General features: G+C 47.9%; 1 protein-coding gene across 1 annotated transcript; it reads right to left on the reverse strand.

Annotated features, from left to right (window-relative positions):
• Positions 1-3,183: 3,183 nt before the first annotated feature.
• Positions 3,184-12,174, reverse strand: LOC139748060 (carbohydrate sulfotransferase 11-like). The gene is made up of 5 exons (XM_071660644.1): positions 11,797-12,174; positions 9,559-9,752; positions 7,159-7,359; positions 5,490-5,672; positions 3,184-3,802 (listed from the first exon to the last, which is right to left on the reverse strand). Exons 1-5 carry the CDS (start codon positions 11,959-11,961, stop codon positions 3,640-3,642), a joined length of 906 nt encoding a protein of 301 aa, XP_071516745.1. The 5' UTR covers positions 11,962-12,174; the 3' UTR covers positions 3,184-3,639.
• Positions 12,175-19,128: the final 6,954 nt, after the last annotated feature.

A 19,128-nucleotide genomic window follows, 5' to 3' on the forward strand; every position in this document is an offset into this window, starting at 1 on the left:
GACCTACCTACCCTCTGTCTCAGAGACGGGGACCTACCTACCTTCTGTCTCAGAGACGGGAAACTACCTACCCTCTGTCTTGGTAAAATGGCGTCCTGGCTTCGTCTCTTCGATGTATATCAACTGACTGTTATATTTCTCTCTTGTGTCTCCCCTGATGATGTGATTATTACACGAAAGTGCACTTGGGAACTTTTCGTGTTTCATTTTCCCCGTGCACTCATAGGAATATATATATATATATATATATATATATATATATATATATATATATATATATATATATATATATATATATATATATATGAATGATTTTTTTCATACTATTCGCCATTTCCCGCGTCAGCGAAGTAGCGTTAAGAACAGAGGACTGAGCCTTTGAGGGAATATCCTCACTTGGCCCCCTTCTCTGTTCCTTCTTTTAGAAAATTTAAAACGAGAGGGGAGGACTTCCATCCCCCCCCTCAGCTCCCTCCCCTTTTTAGTCGCCTTCTACGACACGCAGGGAATACGTGGCAAGTATTCTTTCTCCCCTATCCCCAGGGATAGATAGATAGAGAGAGAGAGAGAGAGAGAGAGAGAGAGAGAGAGAGAGAGAGAGAGAGAGAGAGAGAGAGAGAGAGAGAAATGCCAAGGGGCTAGGCACTGAGATGGACATGGAAGGAGATCTGAAGTGATACACCAATATGTTTCCTTTATCAATAGTCTTAACATGTAACAGGTACAGAAATTGTATTCCACACATTCCCTTGGGATAAATAATGTTATTTTCATCAAATCATTAAAGACGTGATGAATTAACATGAGTAACTAATTAAATTAACATTTTTACATGACAAACTAATGAAATTAACATTTTTTTCCTTCAAAATCTGTGAATGAACAAATTAACATGATCATCTGAGAATACTGGAGAATTAACATGACTAACTAATGAAATTAACATTTCTTTTTCCTTCAAAATCTGTGAATGAACAAATTAACATGATCATCTAAGGACACTGATGAATTAACATGACTAACAAAATTAACATTTTTTTCTTCTAAATCTCTGAATGAACAAATTAACATGATCATCTGAGAACACTGAAGAATTAACATGACTAACAAAATTAACATTTTTTCCTTCAAAATCTCTGAATGAACAAATTAACATGATCATTACAGAACTGATGAATCAACATGACTAACTAATGAAATTAACATTTTTTTTCTTAAATCTCTGTGAATGAACAAATTAACATAATCATCTAAGAACACTGAAGAATTAACATGACTAACTGATGAAATTAACATTTCTTTTCCTTCAAAATCTCTGAATGAACAAATTAACATGATCATCTAAGAACCCTAATGTTTTTTAGTGTAAAATCAATTGATAACATTAACAAATGCATATTTATTGACTTACAAAAATGAAAAATTTTTTTAAAGTCAGTGAATTAACAAAATCAATATCATGAACTGAAATTACAACTATGGTTGATGAGTTAGTAGAATTAGCCAACAGACGAAAGATTAGCCAATCGAACAGATTTGCCTCATCGGGGACAAGGGGGGGGGGTGGAGGCGGGGGGGTGTGTTAACCTACCATGTAATTTTCCATTTCCCCTCTTGCAGCCCACAAAACTATTACATCTGCTCGAAATAATCATAGCGTTGCTCTTCGTCAATGCAAGCACAGCCTTCATACAACGAAGCTGTGGGGTCCCTTTGGCCACTACTGGCACCAAAATGGCGTAAATAACGCTTGTGATTCATTTATGAGTTCTTCCTCACTTGCTGTAGCTAAGCCACTCATTTTCTTTTTGGAAGTGGAGGTGGGGGTTGTTCCCTCATTTTGCGTGTGATTCCATTTCAGATTTTTCTGCGTGTTGTTTTCCTGCCCCACCCCCTTCCAAAGTGTCTTCTTCTTCTTCCACCTCCTAAAGTGTCCTCTTCTTCCCCCCCTCGTGCAATGGTCTTCCAATTACTTCCAATTACCCTACCAGTTCTAAGTGGGCAAGTGGGTCGACTCCATCTTCGTCTGCCTCTCCCAAAACCCAGAATGGTCTATTTCTTGGAAGCCTGCCTTGGTGCAGCGCGTCCCGAAGAAAGAAAACGGGTCTAATGCCTCCAGCGAAATGGTCCAGTTGTCCAAAGTACGTTTTCTGAACGTTCCACAAGGCGAGCATCAGAGAGGAACGTTTGAACGTTTCCATACAATGGATCATAGGATAATATTGATGCCATTAAAACGCGAAGCTCCTGGAGAGGAAGTGTATGTGTGTGTGTGTGTGTGGAGACGCAGTGGAAGAGCGAGTGAAGGGGCAGGTGTGTGTGGAGACGAGTGGAGGGGCAGGTGTGTGAAGGCAATAGTGGAGGGGCAGGTGTGTGTGAGGAGGCAAGAGTGGAGGGGCAGGTGTGTGGAGGCAATAGTGGAGGGGCAGGTGTTTGTTGAGGCAAGAGTGGAGTGGCAGGCGTATGGAGACAAGAGTGGAGGGGCAGGTGTATGGAGACGAGTGGAGGGGCAGGTGTATGGAGACACGAGTGGAGGGGCAGGTGTATGGAGACGAGTGGAGGGGCAGGTGTATGGAGACGAGTGGAGGGTCAGGTCTGTGGAGGCAAGAATGGAGGGGCAGGTGTGTGGAGGAGAGGCAGGTGTGTGTTGAGACGAGTGGAGGGGCAGGTGTATGGAGACAAGAGTGGAGGGGCAGGTGTATGGAGACGAGTGGAGGGGCAGGTGTATGGAGACGAGTGGAGGGGCAGGTGTGTGGAGGAGGGGCAGGTGTGTGTAGGCAAGAGTGGAGAGACAGGTGTGTGGAGACGAGTGGAGGGGCAGGTGTATGGAGACGAGTGAAGGGGCAGGTGTATGGAGACGAGTGAAGGGTCAGGTCTGTGGAGGCAAGAATGGAGGGGCAGGTGTGTGGAGGAGCGGCAGGTGTGTGTTGAGACGAGTGGAGGGGCAGGTGTATGGAGACAAGAGTGGAGGGGCAGGTGTATGGAGACGAGTGGAGGGGCAGGTGTGTGTGGAGGCAAGAGTGGAGGGGCAGGTGTATGGAGACAAGAGTGGAGGGGCAGGTGTGTGTGGAGGCAAGAGTGGAGGGGCAGGTGTATGGAGACGAGTGGAGGGGCAGGTGTGTGTGGAGGCAAGAGTGGAGGGGCAGGCATATTCCTGATGTAGAAGAAAAGATGAATCTCACATCCCATTATTCAATAACATAAGAAGGTAGAAGTTCGTGAAGGACTTTCATCTCTCCGACGTGGGTTGAAAAAGATGTCTTCGTGTTTACATCAAGGGCGTCCCAAGTGGGTAAAAGGGCTTCGTGTTCACATCAAGGGCGTCCCAAGTGGGTAAAGGCCTTCGTGTTTACATTAAGGGCGTTACATCAAGGGCGTCGTCCCAAGTGGGTAAAAGGGCTTCGTGTTTACATCAAGGGCGTCCCAAGTGGGTACAAGGGCGTCACAAGTGGGTAAAGGGCTTCGCATTTACATCAAGGGCGTCCCATTAAGGGCGTCGTCCCAAGTGGGTAAAGGGCTTCGTGTTTACATCAAGGGCGTCGTCCCAAGTGGGTACAAGGGCGTCCCAAGTGGGTAAAAGGGCTTCGTGTTTACATCAAGGGCGTCCCAAGTGGGTAAAAGGGCAGGAGATTGGGTCTTTCAGCCTTGGTCTTGCCTCGCAAGGCTGAAGTAAGGCTCGGGGGAATAGCCATAGATGTCGAAGTCGTATTGGTACAAGCGAACCACATCCTGCAGGAGGGAGAGCGGCACCTGGCCATAGTAGATCTTGGTGGCCTCGCTCGTCCTGTTGTATAGGTCGAAGCTGAGGGAGAGAGAGGGAGAGTGAGAGAGAGGGGAGGGGGAGAGAGGGAGGGAGGGGAGAGAGAGAGAGGGGGGAGAGAGGGAGGGGGGAGAGGGAAGAGGGGGAGGGAGGGAGAGAGAGAGAGAGAGGGAGAGAGAGAGAGAGGGAGAGAGAGAGAGAGAGAGAGAGAGAGAGAGAGGGAGAGAGAGAGAGAGGGAGAGGGAGAGAGGGAGAGGGAGAGAGAGAGAGAGAGAGAGAGAGAGAGAGAGAGAGAGAGAGAGACATTAGCCATTGCTCATGACAGCAGACGTTCAAGTGAGTGACAGTCACTTATAATGAATAGATACTTAAGTTAGAATCTTTGTCGTGTGTTCAAGGATCACTTAAAAAGAATATTTACTTAGAACCTTTGTCGTGTGTTCAAGGATCACTTAAAAAGAATATTTACTTAGAATCTTTGTCGTGTGTTCAAGAATCACTTAAATAGAGTATTTACTTAGAATCTTTGTCGTGTGTTCAAGGATCACTTATAAAGAATATTTACTTAGAATCTTTGTCGTGTGTTCAAGAATCACTTAAATAAAGTATTTACTTAGAATCTTTGTCGTGTGTTCAAGAATCACTTAAATAGAGTATTTACTTAGAATCTTTGTCGTGTGTTCAAGGATCACTGAAAAAGAATATTTACTTAGAATCTTTGTCGTGTCTTCAAGGATCACTTAAAAAGAATATTTACTTAGAATCTTTGTCGTGTGTTCAAGAATCACTTAAATAGAGTATTTACTTAGAATCTTTGTCGTGTGTTTAAGGATCACTTAAATAGAGTATTTACTTAGAATCTTTGTCGTGTGTTCAAGGAAAATTTTGTAAGTTGGACTATAGCTTAAGTATGGAAAGTAAAATATAAGTGTTATTAAGTATATTGCTATGATTTGATAGTGTCATGGTTTACATATGACATGAAACATTGACCTGTGAATTGGCACTTCATGACCCCTTCATTAGTACATAGTACTTACCAGTGTACAGGTACTCCCTTCAGGAGCTGGGTACTTCATGACCCCTTCATTAGTACATGGTACTTACCAGTGTACAGGTACTCCCTTCAGGAGCTGGGTACTTCATGACCCCTTCATTAGTACATGGTACTTACCAGTGTACAGGTACTCCCTTCAGGAGCTGGGTACTTCATGACCCCTTCATTAGCACATGGTACTTACCAGTGTACAGGTACTCCCTTCAGGAGCTGGGTACTTCATGACCCCTTCATTAGCACATGGTACTTACCAGTGTACAGGTACTCCCTTCAGGAGCTGGGTACTTCATGACCCCTTCATTAGCACATGGTACTTACCAGTGTACAGGTACTCCCTTCAGGAGCTGGGTACTTCATGACCCCTTCATTAGTACATGGTACTTACCAGTGTACAGGTACTCCCTTCAGGAGCTGGGTACTTCATGACCCCTTCATTAGTACATGGTACTTACCAGTGTACAGGTACTCCCTTCAGGAGCTGGGTACTTCATGACCCCTTCATTAGTACATGGTACTTACCAGTGTACAGGTACTCCCTTCAGGAGCTGGGTACTTCATGACCCCTTCATTAGTACATGGTACTTACCAGTGTACAGGTACTCCCTTCAGGAGCTGGGTACTTCATGAACCCCAATTCCAATTAGGCTCCCGTCATGTCCCCCCGCGACCTACCTCGAGGCGTGGGCGTGGACGTTCATCAACACGTCTTGAAGGTCGAGTTCTCGTATGATGAACTCTTGATCCTCGTCCAACGTCTCCACTCGAGCGATAAGGTCATAGTTTATATGACAAGGGGCGCAGGTGATCCAATATGGCCTCCAGTGCATGTTGACATGGTGGGCCCCTCCAGTCTGCCTGCAAAAGAACTATATCTTAAGGAATGGAGGAAAATTTTGTGTGTGGTGGGGGAGGAAAAAAATGTGATATTCGCCTATAGACGCGAAATTGAGTGGGGTATGAGTGTCGCTGGAGGAATGAGTGAGGAATGAGATGAAGTGTTGAGGGAGGCAGGCTTGTGTGAGGGAACTGTGTGGTACGTGGGAGGTGGGCATGTGTTAGAAATACTTAGAGAAATAGAAGCATTTGGACTTTGCAATTTGGAATCTGGTGACAGCATAGGATTTACCATAATGCTCTGTGGAATGTGTTAGAGGCAGTGATGAATTTCTATCAAGGGTGTAAGGCATGTGTGCAAGTAGGAAGAGAGGAGGAGGATTGGTTCCATGTGAAGAAGTTGGGTCTGTGACAAAGGTGTATGATGTCACCATGGCTGTTTAATCTTGAAGGTGAGTCAGTTATTGTTTGCTGATGACGCTGCGCTGGTGGAAGATTGGAGTGAGAGACTACAAAAGTTGGTTATTGAGTTTTTGAGAGTGTGGGAAGGGAGGAAGTTGAGAGTGAATGTAAATATAAGCAAGACTGGTGAGTCTAGGAATGGAAAGAGACAGGTCAGCTGGCAGGTGAGTTTGAACAGAGAACGTACAGGATATGGAATGTTTTAAGATATCTAGGGTGTGGATATGGCAGCGAATGGACCTTGGGAGCTGAAGTGAGTCATAGGGTGGATGAGGGGGAGGGAATTAAGGTCCTAGACGCATTGGGGAATATGTGGAAAGAGATGTTACTGTATGTGAGAGCAAAGACGGACATGTTTGATGGTATTGTAATATGGAGTGAGGCTTGGCCCTTAGATGACAAAATACGGAAGAGGATGAATGCTTTGGAAATGAAATATTTGAGAACAATATGAGGTGTGAAAATTGATCGAACAGGAGATAGTAGGCGGGTTAGAAAGGGAGGTATGACTGAGGGAGCTGAAGAGGGTGTGCTGAAATGTTTGGACATATGGTGAGGATGAGTGAAGAGAGTTTGATCAACGTGGTATACATGGCGGTAGGAAGATGAGGACGTAGAACACCTACTGGGGGATGGAAGGACCCACTGTATGAGGCGAAGAGCATACGGAGCCTAAACGCGAAGGAGGTCAGAAGTGCGCAAGGGATAAAGTAAAGTGGAGCGATGTGGTATAGAGTGGGTGACGTGCTTTAGTAGAAAACTACGAGGACCTGGTTTCAGTGGATTAATCTGAGAGTTAGAGAGTGAATGTGAGCGAACGAAAGCGTTTCATGGTTTATCCCGAACGCTACCTCGCTGTCGCGGGAAACTACGAATGAATATGGGAAAGAAAAGGAAATCATATAAGCATAGGTGTGTGTGTGTGTGTGTGTGTATGTGTGTGTGTGTGTGTGTGTGTGTGTGTGTGTGTGTGTGTGAGGGGGGAAAGGGGGAATGGGACTGAAAACGAGCCATTTTAACTGTGCTTGGTTAAAGAGGGACTTACCAAGCTTTGTTCAAGTCATCCCTCACTTTCATGAGGAACTGAGTGAAGGTGGGGTGCTCGTGTTTCTTTTCGTCGGTGTCATCTGTGTGGTTATATCTCGTGGGATCTAATTGGCTGTTCGGGTCCGTGTAGGAGTGGGCGATCTTGCGCTGGAGCGACTGGAATCTGCCTGCAGAACCTCCCACCCTCAGCATCTTGTCCCTGTAGGAGGAGGAGGCGTGTGTGTATATCACAGCATCCACTGGAGGTAAAAGTTATGGTGTATTGTGTATGGATTACTCAGTGAGAGTCGTCCACTGGCTTTGTTGATCTCACACCACCACACCACCTGGTTCTTCTGACTACACACACACCACCTGGTTCTTCTGACTACACACACATCACCTGGTTCTTCTGACCACACACACACCACCTGGTTCCTCTGACTACACACACATCACCTGGTTCCTCTGACTACACACATCACCTGGTTCTTCTGGCTACACACACACCACCTGGTTCTTCTGACTACACACACTACCTGGTTCTTCTGGCTACATCCACACTACCTGGTTCTTCTGACTACATACATCACCTGGTTCTTCTGACTACACACATCACCTGGTTCTTCTGACTACACACACATCACCTGGTTCTTCTGACTACACACACATCACCTGGTTCTTCTGGCTACACACACACCACCTGGTTCTTCTGGCCACACACATCACCTGGTTCTTCTGACTACACACACATCACCTGGTTCTTCTGGCTACACACACACCACCTGGTTCTTCTGGCTACACTTATCACCACCTGGTTCTTCTGGCTACACACACACCACCTGGTTCTTCTGGCTACACACATCACCTGGTTCTTCTGACTACACACACATCACCTGGTTCTTCTGACTACACACACATCACCTGGTTCTTCTGGCTACACACACACCACCTGGTTCTTCTGGCTACACACACATCACCTGGTTCTTCTGACTACACACACATCACCTGGTTCTTCTGGCTACACACATCACCTGGTTCTTCTGACTACACACACATCACCTGGTTCTTCTGACTACACACACATCACCTGGTTCTTCTGGCTACACACATCACCTGGTTCTTCTGACTACACACACATCACCTGGTTCTTCTGACTACACCCACATCACCTGGTTCTTCTGACTACACCCACATCACCTGGTTCTTCTGACTACACACACACCACCTGGTTCTTCTGACTACACACATCACCTGGTTCCTCTGACTACACACACACCACCTGGTTCTTCTGGCTACACACACACCACCTGGTTCTTCTGGCTACACACACTACCTGGTTCTTCTGGCTACATCCACACTACCTGGTTCTTCTGGCTACATCCACACTACCTGGTTCTTCTGACTACACACATCACCTGGTTCTTCTGACTACACACATCACCTGGTTCTTCTGACTACACACACACCTGGTTCTTCTGACTACACCTACACGTGGTTCTTCTGACTACACACACACCACCTGGTTCTTCTGACTACACACACACCACCTGGTTCTTCTGACTACACACACATCACCTGGTTCTTCTGACTACACACACATCACCTGGTTCTTCTGACTACACACACATCACCTGGTTCTTCTGACTACACACACATCACCTGGTTCTTCTGACTACACACACATCACCTGGTTCTTCTGACTACACACACATCACCTGGTTCTTCTGACTACACACACATCACCTGGTTCTTCTGACTACACACACGTCACCTGGTTCTTCTGACTACACACACGTCACCTGGTTCTTCTGACTACACACACATCACCTGGTTCTTCTGACTACACACATCACCTGGTTCCTCTGACTACACGTATCACCTGGTTCTTCTGGCTACACACACACCACCTGGTTCCTCTGGCTACACACACACCACCTGGTTCTTCTGGCTACACACACACCACCTGGTTCTTCTGACTACACACACATCACCTGGTTCTTCTGACTACACACACATCACCTGGTTCTTCTGACTACACACACATCACCTGGTTCTTCTGACTACACACACATCACCTGGTTCTTCTGACTACACACACACCTGGTTCTTCTGACTACACCCACATCACCTGGTTCTTCTGACTACACACACACCACCTGGTTCTTCTGACTACACACACACACCACCTGGTTCTTCTGACTACACACATCACCTGGTTCTTCTGACTACACACATCACCTGGTCCTCCTGACCACACCCACACCACCTGGTCCTCCTGACCACACACATCACTTGTTCCTAACCACACCCACACCACCTGCTCCTCCTGACCACACCCACACCACCTGGTCCTCCTGACCACACCACCTGGTCCTCCTGACCACACCCACACCACCTGGTCCCTGAACACACTTACCTGTAAGCTGATAAAAGACGTTCTAGGGGATGTCTGACAATCATCATTTTCCTGGAAAACTCCAGTAACTCCTTTTTCTTTCGGGGGTTATTTGGCGGTCTGTAAAGTTGCCTAGCGCGTTTGTGTAGCCCCATGTCCGGTTCCGTCTCACCTTGGAGCAGTAGGAAGTGTTTTACCCACGATGTCGAAGCCGCCTGTGTAAGCAAAACCAAATAGACGAGCAAGCACAGGCGAAATAGACGAGCAAGCACAGGCGAAAACTGGCAAGTCCATTGTCGTGGTAAGCCGTGATAAAAGAGATGGTATTCACATGGCCGCCCGTTAAAAGACATTGGCCAGTCTTCATGTTTTGACATTTTTGAATGGGTTCTATCCCTTTACCAGTACGTGACCTAGGATATGGGTCAATTCTCTTCAGATTCTTTGAGTGTATTGTGTTGCTGGACTGAGGTTCTGTGAGGAGCTATGGACACTTTGTATATTGAACCTTAAAGCAAAAAAAATCAGTGATATTTGGTCTTAATTTAGGCTATTGTACTGAAATAAATGGGATGATGCAAAGATAATGACCCTGGGCAGGGAGCTAGAAATGAAATGGCTGAAGGTAGTTACTGAAGAAGAAAAGATTGAGTATTGAGGGTTAGTGTAGCTAGGTCCTCAAGGGCAGTGAACGCTTCAGGGACTAACGGAGATGTGGAATCCAATGCTATGTCTGATGGATGAGGACATAATGAAACTCAGGAGTAAAATGGAAGAGAGAAAGGGGGTTAGATAGCTAAATAGATCACACATAAAGAGGATAGAGAAGGCAAGAGAAGGAGGAACTTTGGCCCCTTTTCTCAGAATGGACAATCTAAAGTCCCAGAAAATATTAGTGAAAGGGGGGGGGTCGATCAATATGGCGCATGATTTGGAGATTGGGGATGTAAAAACAGGAAAAAAAACATGCATGATATGTTATCATTCACAATTCTGGTGGGTGTCTGAATGAACTAGACCAACCCTTTGACGAAAAAAGGGGAGAGACAATTTAGTTTTTGCCGATGGCATCAAGATCTTGCAGTGTTTAGAGATGGTAAAGACTTCATAAAGGCGAATTTTAATTTCAGAGAAACACACTTGAAACAAATTTGATTCACACGAAGAGCCTTGGAGGTACAAAACTTGATATGTACGTGAAAATCTTATTTTGATAAGTATTTAACAAAGTACACTCGAGTTAAAGGTGTTAAAACACCATCTTTATCATAATTCATCATCACATCTCATGAAAAGAATAAGAAAAGATAAGGTTTTCTTTGAATTTCAGTATATAATGAGTCATTTATGTGTATAGGGAAAAATGTCTCATATTTTGAAGGCCCCATCTTCTCATTGCCACACACTTGTATCAAACAGGCGTTCAATGTAAAGTTAGGAGATGGGACTCTACGTTTGTGACTCTATATGTGGGACTCTATATGTGTGGGACTCTACATGTGGTTGTGTAATGTTATTAACGAACAAGTTCTGCACGAGAATAGAGTTCTTGTCCTTTCATTACAGCAATACAGACTTTTCAAAACAAAATTTGCCCATTTACCCTCGTCTGTGTTGTGAAACTGGGTACTTAAATGTTGTATAAGTGCATAGATAACTTCAGTGAACTCACCTAGTCAAACACAGGTTTTTATTTTTTGTTTTTTAAGACGGGCAATAGACTAGACGAGTTTGCAGAGCATTAACTGTGGTGGAGACTGGTTTTAGGGGTGTCAGAACCTATTCTGCAAGCGAGAGGGGCTTGGAATCCGTACTCAGTAGCTGGGCAATGTGGGTCTCTTAAATGGAAATAGTCCCTCTCCCTCTTTGACTGAGGGTCAATGGTTTGTTGCTTAAAGAATGGAAGATAAGGGGGAAGGGCAGAACCTATTGCAGTGGGGGTAATGTTCACTTTGCCTTGAACAATGGGGGTTGGATGATCAATATTTTAGTATTAATGTTAATGATTATTATGTATAATGACCCATATTTTGTATGGTGTTGATTTCATGCATGGAGTGTGGTAATGACCTCCTATTTTTGGCTGGTGAAATTGGGGGGTGTTTAGTGATCAATGCTTTGGGATGGGATGGGGTTAATGACCAGAAGTACTTTGGGATTAAATTTCTTGTATTGATCTTTGCCCTGTTTTCCATCGGGGCTCAATCTTTATTGTATTGACTGTATGATGAGTGGCCAGCTGTTAGTCGAGTTTCTCACCTTAAATATGGGACACCAGACCAAGTGATGTTTAGCGGACCAGATGAAGTTATTATACACACGCTCCCAGTTCGGCGCCAAGACCCCCTGGAGTTTGAGGCTGCCACACTTCTTCTGTACCTCCTCTCGACGCTCTGCCATCACCTTCCGCCTCGCCTCTGTCATCGCCTCCGTCTGTAGAGACAGACGGGGGGTTCTTCAGTAGAAGACTGAACGTGTAGGAGGAGAGGAAGCTTAATAGGTTGAGTATGGGACTTTGAAAAGCTATTCTTAGAGTTGATCGCAAGGGAATGCTTCCAGGAATGAGTCCTGGAAAGAGGAGGAAGTGGAAGCTCTGGAATGAGAAATAGGAAGTGGATATGACCCAGACAGACACATCAGTCGGGCCTTACTTCACTCTTGTGTTTTGTTGATAAAACGAATGTATGTCGACAGTAAAACAGATATTTGATCGTTTTAGAATCATGTCGAGGGCTTTTTAGACTGTCCGTATGCAGAAGACTTCTTAGAATGCTTAAGTATGCTTAACCCCAAAGAATTTTTACTTAACTTTAAGAATTTTGCTAAGCATGTTTCTGAAAGCTGCCCTACGCTTAAGTATTTGCTTAGCAGACGACAAATTTTTTGACCCGAACTGCATTTCATACTTAAATATTATGCTTAAGTTTTGCTAAGCATCGTGCTTAGTCCTTTTCTCTGTGTGGCACTTAAGTTACTTGCTGAGCTAAGCATAGAAATAAGCAGAAATCTAAGAATTTTTCTGCATACGGCCCCAGGTGTCATTCGAACACAGACAGCAGCTGCCATTCGACCTAACCAGCAATACACCAGTTTGGCGGAGAATCTGTAGTTAATTAATGAGTTGTTACTGGGAGAGTCGTAAACATCCAGAGGCACCTGGATACCTCAAGTAGACCAGTGGGGTTCGATGCCCTCCAGCGACGTGGGTTTTCCAGACCCGGTGTAGCCAAAAAGACACTGGAATGCAGGTGGTGAGATGAGGCGTGAGCGAGACATTACAGGGATACGAAACAAAAAAAAAAAAAAGAGATCTTGTCTTTGTGGAATTATTTGGATGGATTTGATGGCGAGGCAAGTTCAAAGGGTCGGGGTTGAGGGCCCCCCATGTATTCCAGGCCAGTTGTAGAGGTGGGTTGAGGCCCCTCATGTATTCCAGGCCAGTTGTAGAGGTGGGTTGAGGGCCCCCCCATGTATTCAGGCCAGTTGTAGAGGTGGGTTGAGGGCCCCCCATGTATTCCAGGCCAGTTGTAGAGGTGGGTTGAGGCCCCCCATGTATTCCAGGCCAGTTGTACAGGTGGGTTGAGGGCCCCATGTATTCCAGGCTAGTTGTAGAGGTGGGTTGAGGGCCCCCATGTATTTCAGGCCAGTTGTAGAGGTGGGTTGAGGGCCCCCATATATTCCAGGCCAGTTGTAGAGGTGGGTTGAGGGCCCCCATGTATTCCAGGCCAGTTGTAGAGGTGGGTTGAGGGTTCCCCATGTATTCCAGGCCGGTTGTAGAGGTGGGTTGAGGGCCCCCCCATGTATTCTTGGCCAGTTGTAGAGGTGGGTTGAGGGTTCCCATGTATTCCAGGCCGGTTGTAGAGGTGGGTTGAGGGCCCCCATGTATTCCAGGTCGGTTGTAGAGGTGGGTTGAGGGTTTCCCCATGTATTCCAGGCCAGTTGTAAGGTGGGTTGAGGGCCCCCATGTATTCCAGGCCGGTTGTAGAGATGTTGAGGGTTTCCCCATGTATTCCAGGCCAGTTGTAGAGTGGGTTGTGGCCCCCATGTATTCCAGGCCGGTTGTAGAGGTGGGTTGAGGGCCCTCAATGTATTCCAGGCCGGTTGTAGAGGTAGGTTGAAGGCCCCCATGTATTCCAGGCCGGTTGTAGAGGTGGGTTGAGGGGTTCCTATGTATTCCAAGCCTGTTCTAGAGGTGGGTTGAGAGTTCCCATGTATTCCAGGCTAGTTGTAGAGGTGGGTTGAGGGCCCCCATGTATTCCAGGCTAGTTGTACAGGTAGGTTGAGGGTTCCTATGTATTCTAGGCCAGTTGTAGAGGTGGGTTGAGGGTTCCCATGTATTCCAGGCCAGTTGTAGAGGTGGGTTGAGGGTTCCTATGTATTCTAGGCCAGTTGTAGAGGTGGGTTGAGGGTTCACATGTATTCCAGGCCAGTTGTAGAGGTGGGTTGAGGGTTCCTATGTATTCTAGGCCAGTTGTAGAGGTGGGTTGAGGGTTCACATGTATTCCAGGCCAGTTGTAGAGGTGGGTTGAGGACCCCCATGTATTCCAGGCTAGTTTTAGAGGTGGGTTGAGGGCCCCCATGTATTCCAGGCCAGTTGTAGAGGTGGGTTGAGGGCCCCCATGTATTCCAGTCCAGTTGTAAAGGTAGGTTTGAGGGCCCCCATGTATTCCAGGCCAGTTGTAGAGGTGGGTTGAGGGTTCCCATGTATTCCAGGCCAGTTGTAGGGGCGGGTTGAGGGTTCCCATGTATTCCAGGCCAGTTGTAGAGGTGGGTTGAGGGTTCACATGTATTCCAGGCCAGTTGTAGAGGTGGGTTGAGGGCCCCCATGTATTCCAGGCCAGTTGTAGAGGTGGGTTGAGGGCCCCCATGTATTCCAGGCCAGTTGTAGAGGTGGGTTGAGGGCCCCCATGTATTCCAGACCATTTGTAGAGGTGGGTTGAGGGTTCCCATGTATTCCAGGCCGGTTGTAGAGGTGGGTTGAGGGCCCCCATGTATTCCAGGCCAGTTGTAGAGGTGGGTTGAGGGTTCCTATGTATTCTAGGCCGGTTGTAGAGGTGGGTTGAGGGTTCCCATGTATTCCAGGCCAGTTGTAGAGGTGGGTTGAGGGTTTCCATGTATTCCAGGCCGGTTGTAGAGGTGGGTTGAGGGCCCCCATGTATTCCAGGCCAGTTGTAGAGGTGGGTTGAGGGCCCCCCATGTATTCCAGGCTAGTTGTAAGGGTGGGTTGAGGGCCCCCATGTATTCCAGGCCGGTTGTACAGGTGGGTTGAGGGTTCCCATGTATTCCAGGCCAGTTGTAGGGGTGGGTTGAGGGTTCCTATGTATTCTAGGCAGTTGTAGAGGTGGGTTGAGGGCCCCCATGTATTCCAGGCTAGTTGTAGAGGTGGGTTGAGGGTGCCTATGTATTCTAGGCCAGTTGTAGAAGGTGGGTTTGAGGGCCCCCATGTATTCCAGGCCAGTTGTAGAGGGTGGGTTTTAGGGTTTCCCATGTATTCCAGGCCAGTTGTAGAGGTGGGTTGAGGGTTCCCCCATGTATTCCAGGCCAGTTGTAGAGGTTGGTTGAGGTGCCCCCATGTATTCCAGGCCAGTTGTAGAGGTGGTTTGAGGGCCCCCCATTGTATTCCAGGCCAGTTGTAGAGGTGGTTGAGGGTTCCCCATGTATTCCAGGCCAGTTGTAGAGGTGGGTTGAGGTTCCAGTATCCAGCCATCGGCCCCATGTATTCAGGCCAGTTGTAGAGGTGGGTTGAGGGCTCCCATGTTCCCTTGCCTTTAGAGGGGTTTGATGGCCCCCATTTTTCCCGGGCCTTTTAAGGGGTGGTTTGAGGGCCCCAGTATTTCAGGCCATTGAAGGGGTTGGGGTTTTATGATTTAAAGGAGAAAAATGGGTTGGGGCCCCCATTAAGATTGAAGGGGGGGGTGAGGGAAAAAAGGAAAGAAAGGGGGGGGCCCCCATTATTCCCAGGCCATTTTGAGGGGGGGTTGGGGCCCCCATTATTCCAGACCATTTGTAGAGGTGGGTTAAAAGGTTCCCATGAATTCCCACCTTGTAGAGGGGGGTTGAGGGCCCCATTATTCCGGGCCAGTTGTAGAGGGGGGTTGAGGGTTCCTATGTATTCTGGGCCATTTGTGAGGGGGGTTGGGGGTTCACATGTAAAATCCAGGGCCGTTGTAGAGGGGGGTTTGGGGGGGGGGGGGGGTTCCCCCATGTATTCCAGGCCAGTTGTAGAGGGGGTTTTGGGGGCCCCCATTTTTTCCGGGCCATTTGTAGAGGTGGGTTGGGGTTTTCCCATGTATTCCGGCCCAGTTTAGAGGGGGGTTGAGGGCCCCTCATGTATTCCGGGCCAGTTGTAAGGTTGGTTGAGGGCCCCCTGTTTTCCCCAGGGCGTTGTGAGGGGTTTTGAGGGCCCCTCATGTATTCCGGGCCCAGTTGAAAAGGGTGGGTTGAGGGCCCCCATGTATTCCAGGCCGTGTAGAGGTGGGTTAGGCCCCCCCCATGTATTCTAGTACTATACTGCAAAAACCCCACCCCCACTAGCACCACAACCCACCAACGCCTATACCACAACCCACCCACCTGTGGGAACCCAACCCACCCACCCCGTTCCATGCCCGGGCAGATGGTGGGGTCATTCCCTTCCAGATACCCGGCTTGCATTAAAAAGCAGGGACAACGGAAATGGCAACGTGGAATCCGGGTTTAACGGTGTTGTAAGTCGGTCAAGAGAGAGAACCAGAACACACACACACAACACACAAACACGTACCCCCACACACACACAACCCCCCACCCCCACACACACCACCGCGCGACCCACACACACACAAAAAAACCGCGCGTACCCCCACACCACACACACACACACACCGCGTAAACCCCACACCCACACACCACACACACGTACCCACACACACACACAAACCGCGCGTACCCACACACACACACACAACCCACACACACACACAAACACGGCCCCCGTACCCCACACACCCACACACACACACGCCCGCGACCCACACACACACACACACACCACACACACACACACACAACCCGCGCGTACCCACACACCACACACACACCCCGGCGTACCCACACACACAAAACACACACCCCGCGTAACCACACACACAACACACCCCGTACCCACAACCCACACACAAAAACCGCGCGACCCACACACACACACAACAAACCCCCACACACACACACACAACCCCCCACCCAAACACCACACACCACACCCCGCGCGTACCCAACACACACACACAACCCCCACACACACACACCCACCACACCACACACACCGGTAACCCAAAAAAAAAACCCCCGCGTACCCACACACCACACCACACACCCGCGCGTACCCACCCCACACAAAACACACACACCCCGGTCCCACAACAAAACCCCCTGGTTCTTCTGCTACACACACACCCCTGGTTCTTCTGACTACACACACACACTGGTTCTTCTGACTACACACACTCACCTGGTTCTTCTGACTACACCACATCACCTGGTTCTTCTGACTACACACATCACCTGGTTCTTCTGACTACACCACACATCACCTGGTTCTTCTGACTACACACACATCACCTGGTTCTTCTGCTACACACACACACCACTGGTTCTTCTGGCCACACACATCACCTGGTTCTTCTGACTACACACACATCACCTGGTTCTTCTGGCTACACACACACACACCTGGTTCTTCTGGCTACACTTATCACACCTGTTCTTCTGGCTACACACAACACCACCTGGTTCTTCTGGCTACACACATCACCTGGTTCTTCTGACTACACACACATCACCTGGTTCTTCTGACTACACACACATCACCTGGTTCTTCTGGCTACACACACACCACCTGGTTCTTCTGGCTACACACACATCACCTGGTTCTTCTGACTACACACACATCACCTGGTTCTTCTGGCTACACACATCACCTGGTTCTTCTGACTACACACACATCACCTGGTTCTTCTGACTACACACACATCACCTGGTTCTTCTGGCTACACACATCACCTGGTTCTTCTGACTACACACACATCACCTGGTTCTTCTGACTACACCCACATCACCTGGTTCTTCTGACTACACCCACATCACCTGGTTCTTCTGACTACACACACACCACCTGGTTCTTCTGACTACACACATCACCTGGTTCCTCTGACTACACACACACCACCTGGTTCTTCTGGCTACACACACACCACCTGGTTCTTCTGGCTACACACACTACCTGGTTCTTCTGGCTACATCACACACTACCTGGTTCTTCTGGCTACATCCACACTACCTGGTTCTTCTGACTACACACATCACCTGGTTCTTCTGACTACACACATCACCTGGTTCTTCTGACTACACACACACCTGGTTCTTCTGACTACACCTACACTGGTTCTTCTGACTACACACACACCACCTGGTTCTTCTGACTACACACACACCACCTGGTTCTTCTGACTACACACACATCACCTGGTTCTTCTGACTACACACACATCACCTGGTTCTTCTGACTACACACACATCACCTGTTCTTCTGACTACACACACATCACCATGGTCTTCTGACTACACACATCACTGGTTCTTCTGACTACACACACATCACCTGGTTCTTCTGACTACACACACATCACCTGGTTCTTCTGACTACACACACTCACCTGGTTCTTCTGACTACACACACGTCACCTGGTTCTTCTGACTACACACACATCACCTGGTTCTTCTGACTACACACATCACCTGGTTCTCTGACTACCACATCACCTGGTTCTTCTGCTACACACACATCACCTGGTTCCTCTGGCTACACACACCACCTGGTTCTTCTGGCTACACACCCACCACCTGGTTCTTCTGACTACACACACACACCTGGTTCTTCTGACTACACACACATCACCTGGTTCTTCTGACTACACACACATCACCTGGTTCTTCTGACTACACACACATCACCTGGTTCTTCTGACTACACACACACTGGTTTCTGACTACACCTCACCTGGTTCTTCTGACTACACACACACCACCTGGTTCTTCTGACTACACACCACACCTGGTTCTTCTGACTACACCCACATCACCTGGTTCTTCTGACTACACACACACCTGGTTCTCTGACTACACCACATCCCTGGTTCTTCTGACTACACACACATCACCTGTTCTTTGACTACACACACATCACCTGGTTCTTCTGACTACACACATCACCTGGTTCTTCTGACAATTCACCTGGGTTTCTTCTGACTGACACCCACACCACCTGGTTCTTCTGACTACACCCACATCACCTGGTTCTTCTGACTACAACAAGCATCACTCGGTCTTCTGACTACACACATCCCTGGTCCTCCTGACCACACCCACACCACCTGGTCCTCCTGACCACACACATCACTTGTTCCTAACCAACACCCACACCACCTGCTCCTCCTGACCACACCCACACCACCTGGTCCTCCTGACCACACCACCCTGGTCCTCCTGACCACACCCACACCACCTGGCTCCCTGAACACACTTACCTGTAAGCTGATAAAAGACGTCTAGGGG

The sequence above is a fragment of the Panulirus ornatus genome, chromosome 72, assembly GCF_036320965.1.
Source record: "Panulirus ornatus isolate Po-2019 chromosome 72, ASM3632096v1, whole genome shotgun sequence".
Taxonomy (NCBI): domain Eukaryota; kingdom Metazoa; phylum Arthropoda; class Malacostraca; order Decapoda; family Palinuridae; genus Panulirus; species Panulirus ornatus.

Bases quoted from the DNA above. Each gene is read 5' to 3' on its own strand.
- LOC139748060 (XM_071660644.1), bottom strand. From the start codon at position 11,961: ATGACAGAGGCGAGGCGGAAGGTGATGGCAGAGCGTCGAGAGGAGGTA. The intron at 9,753-11,796 runs GTGAGAAACTCG...TTGCTTACACAG, and splicing joins TCTGGTGTCCCATATTTAAG to GCGGCTTCGACATCGTGGGT. The intron at 7,360-9,558 runs GTAAGTGTGTTC...CTCCTCCTACAG, and splicing joins CGTCTTTTATCAGCTTACAG to GGACAAGATGCTGAGGGTGG.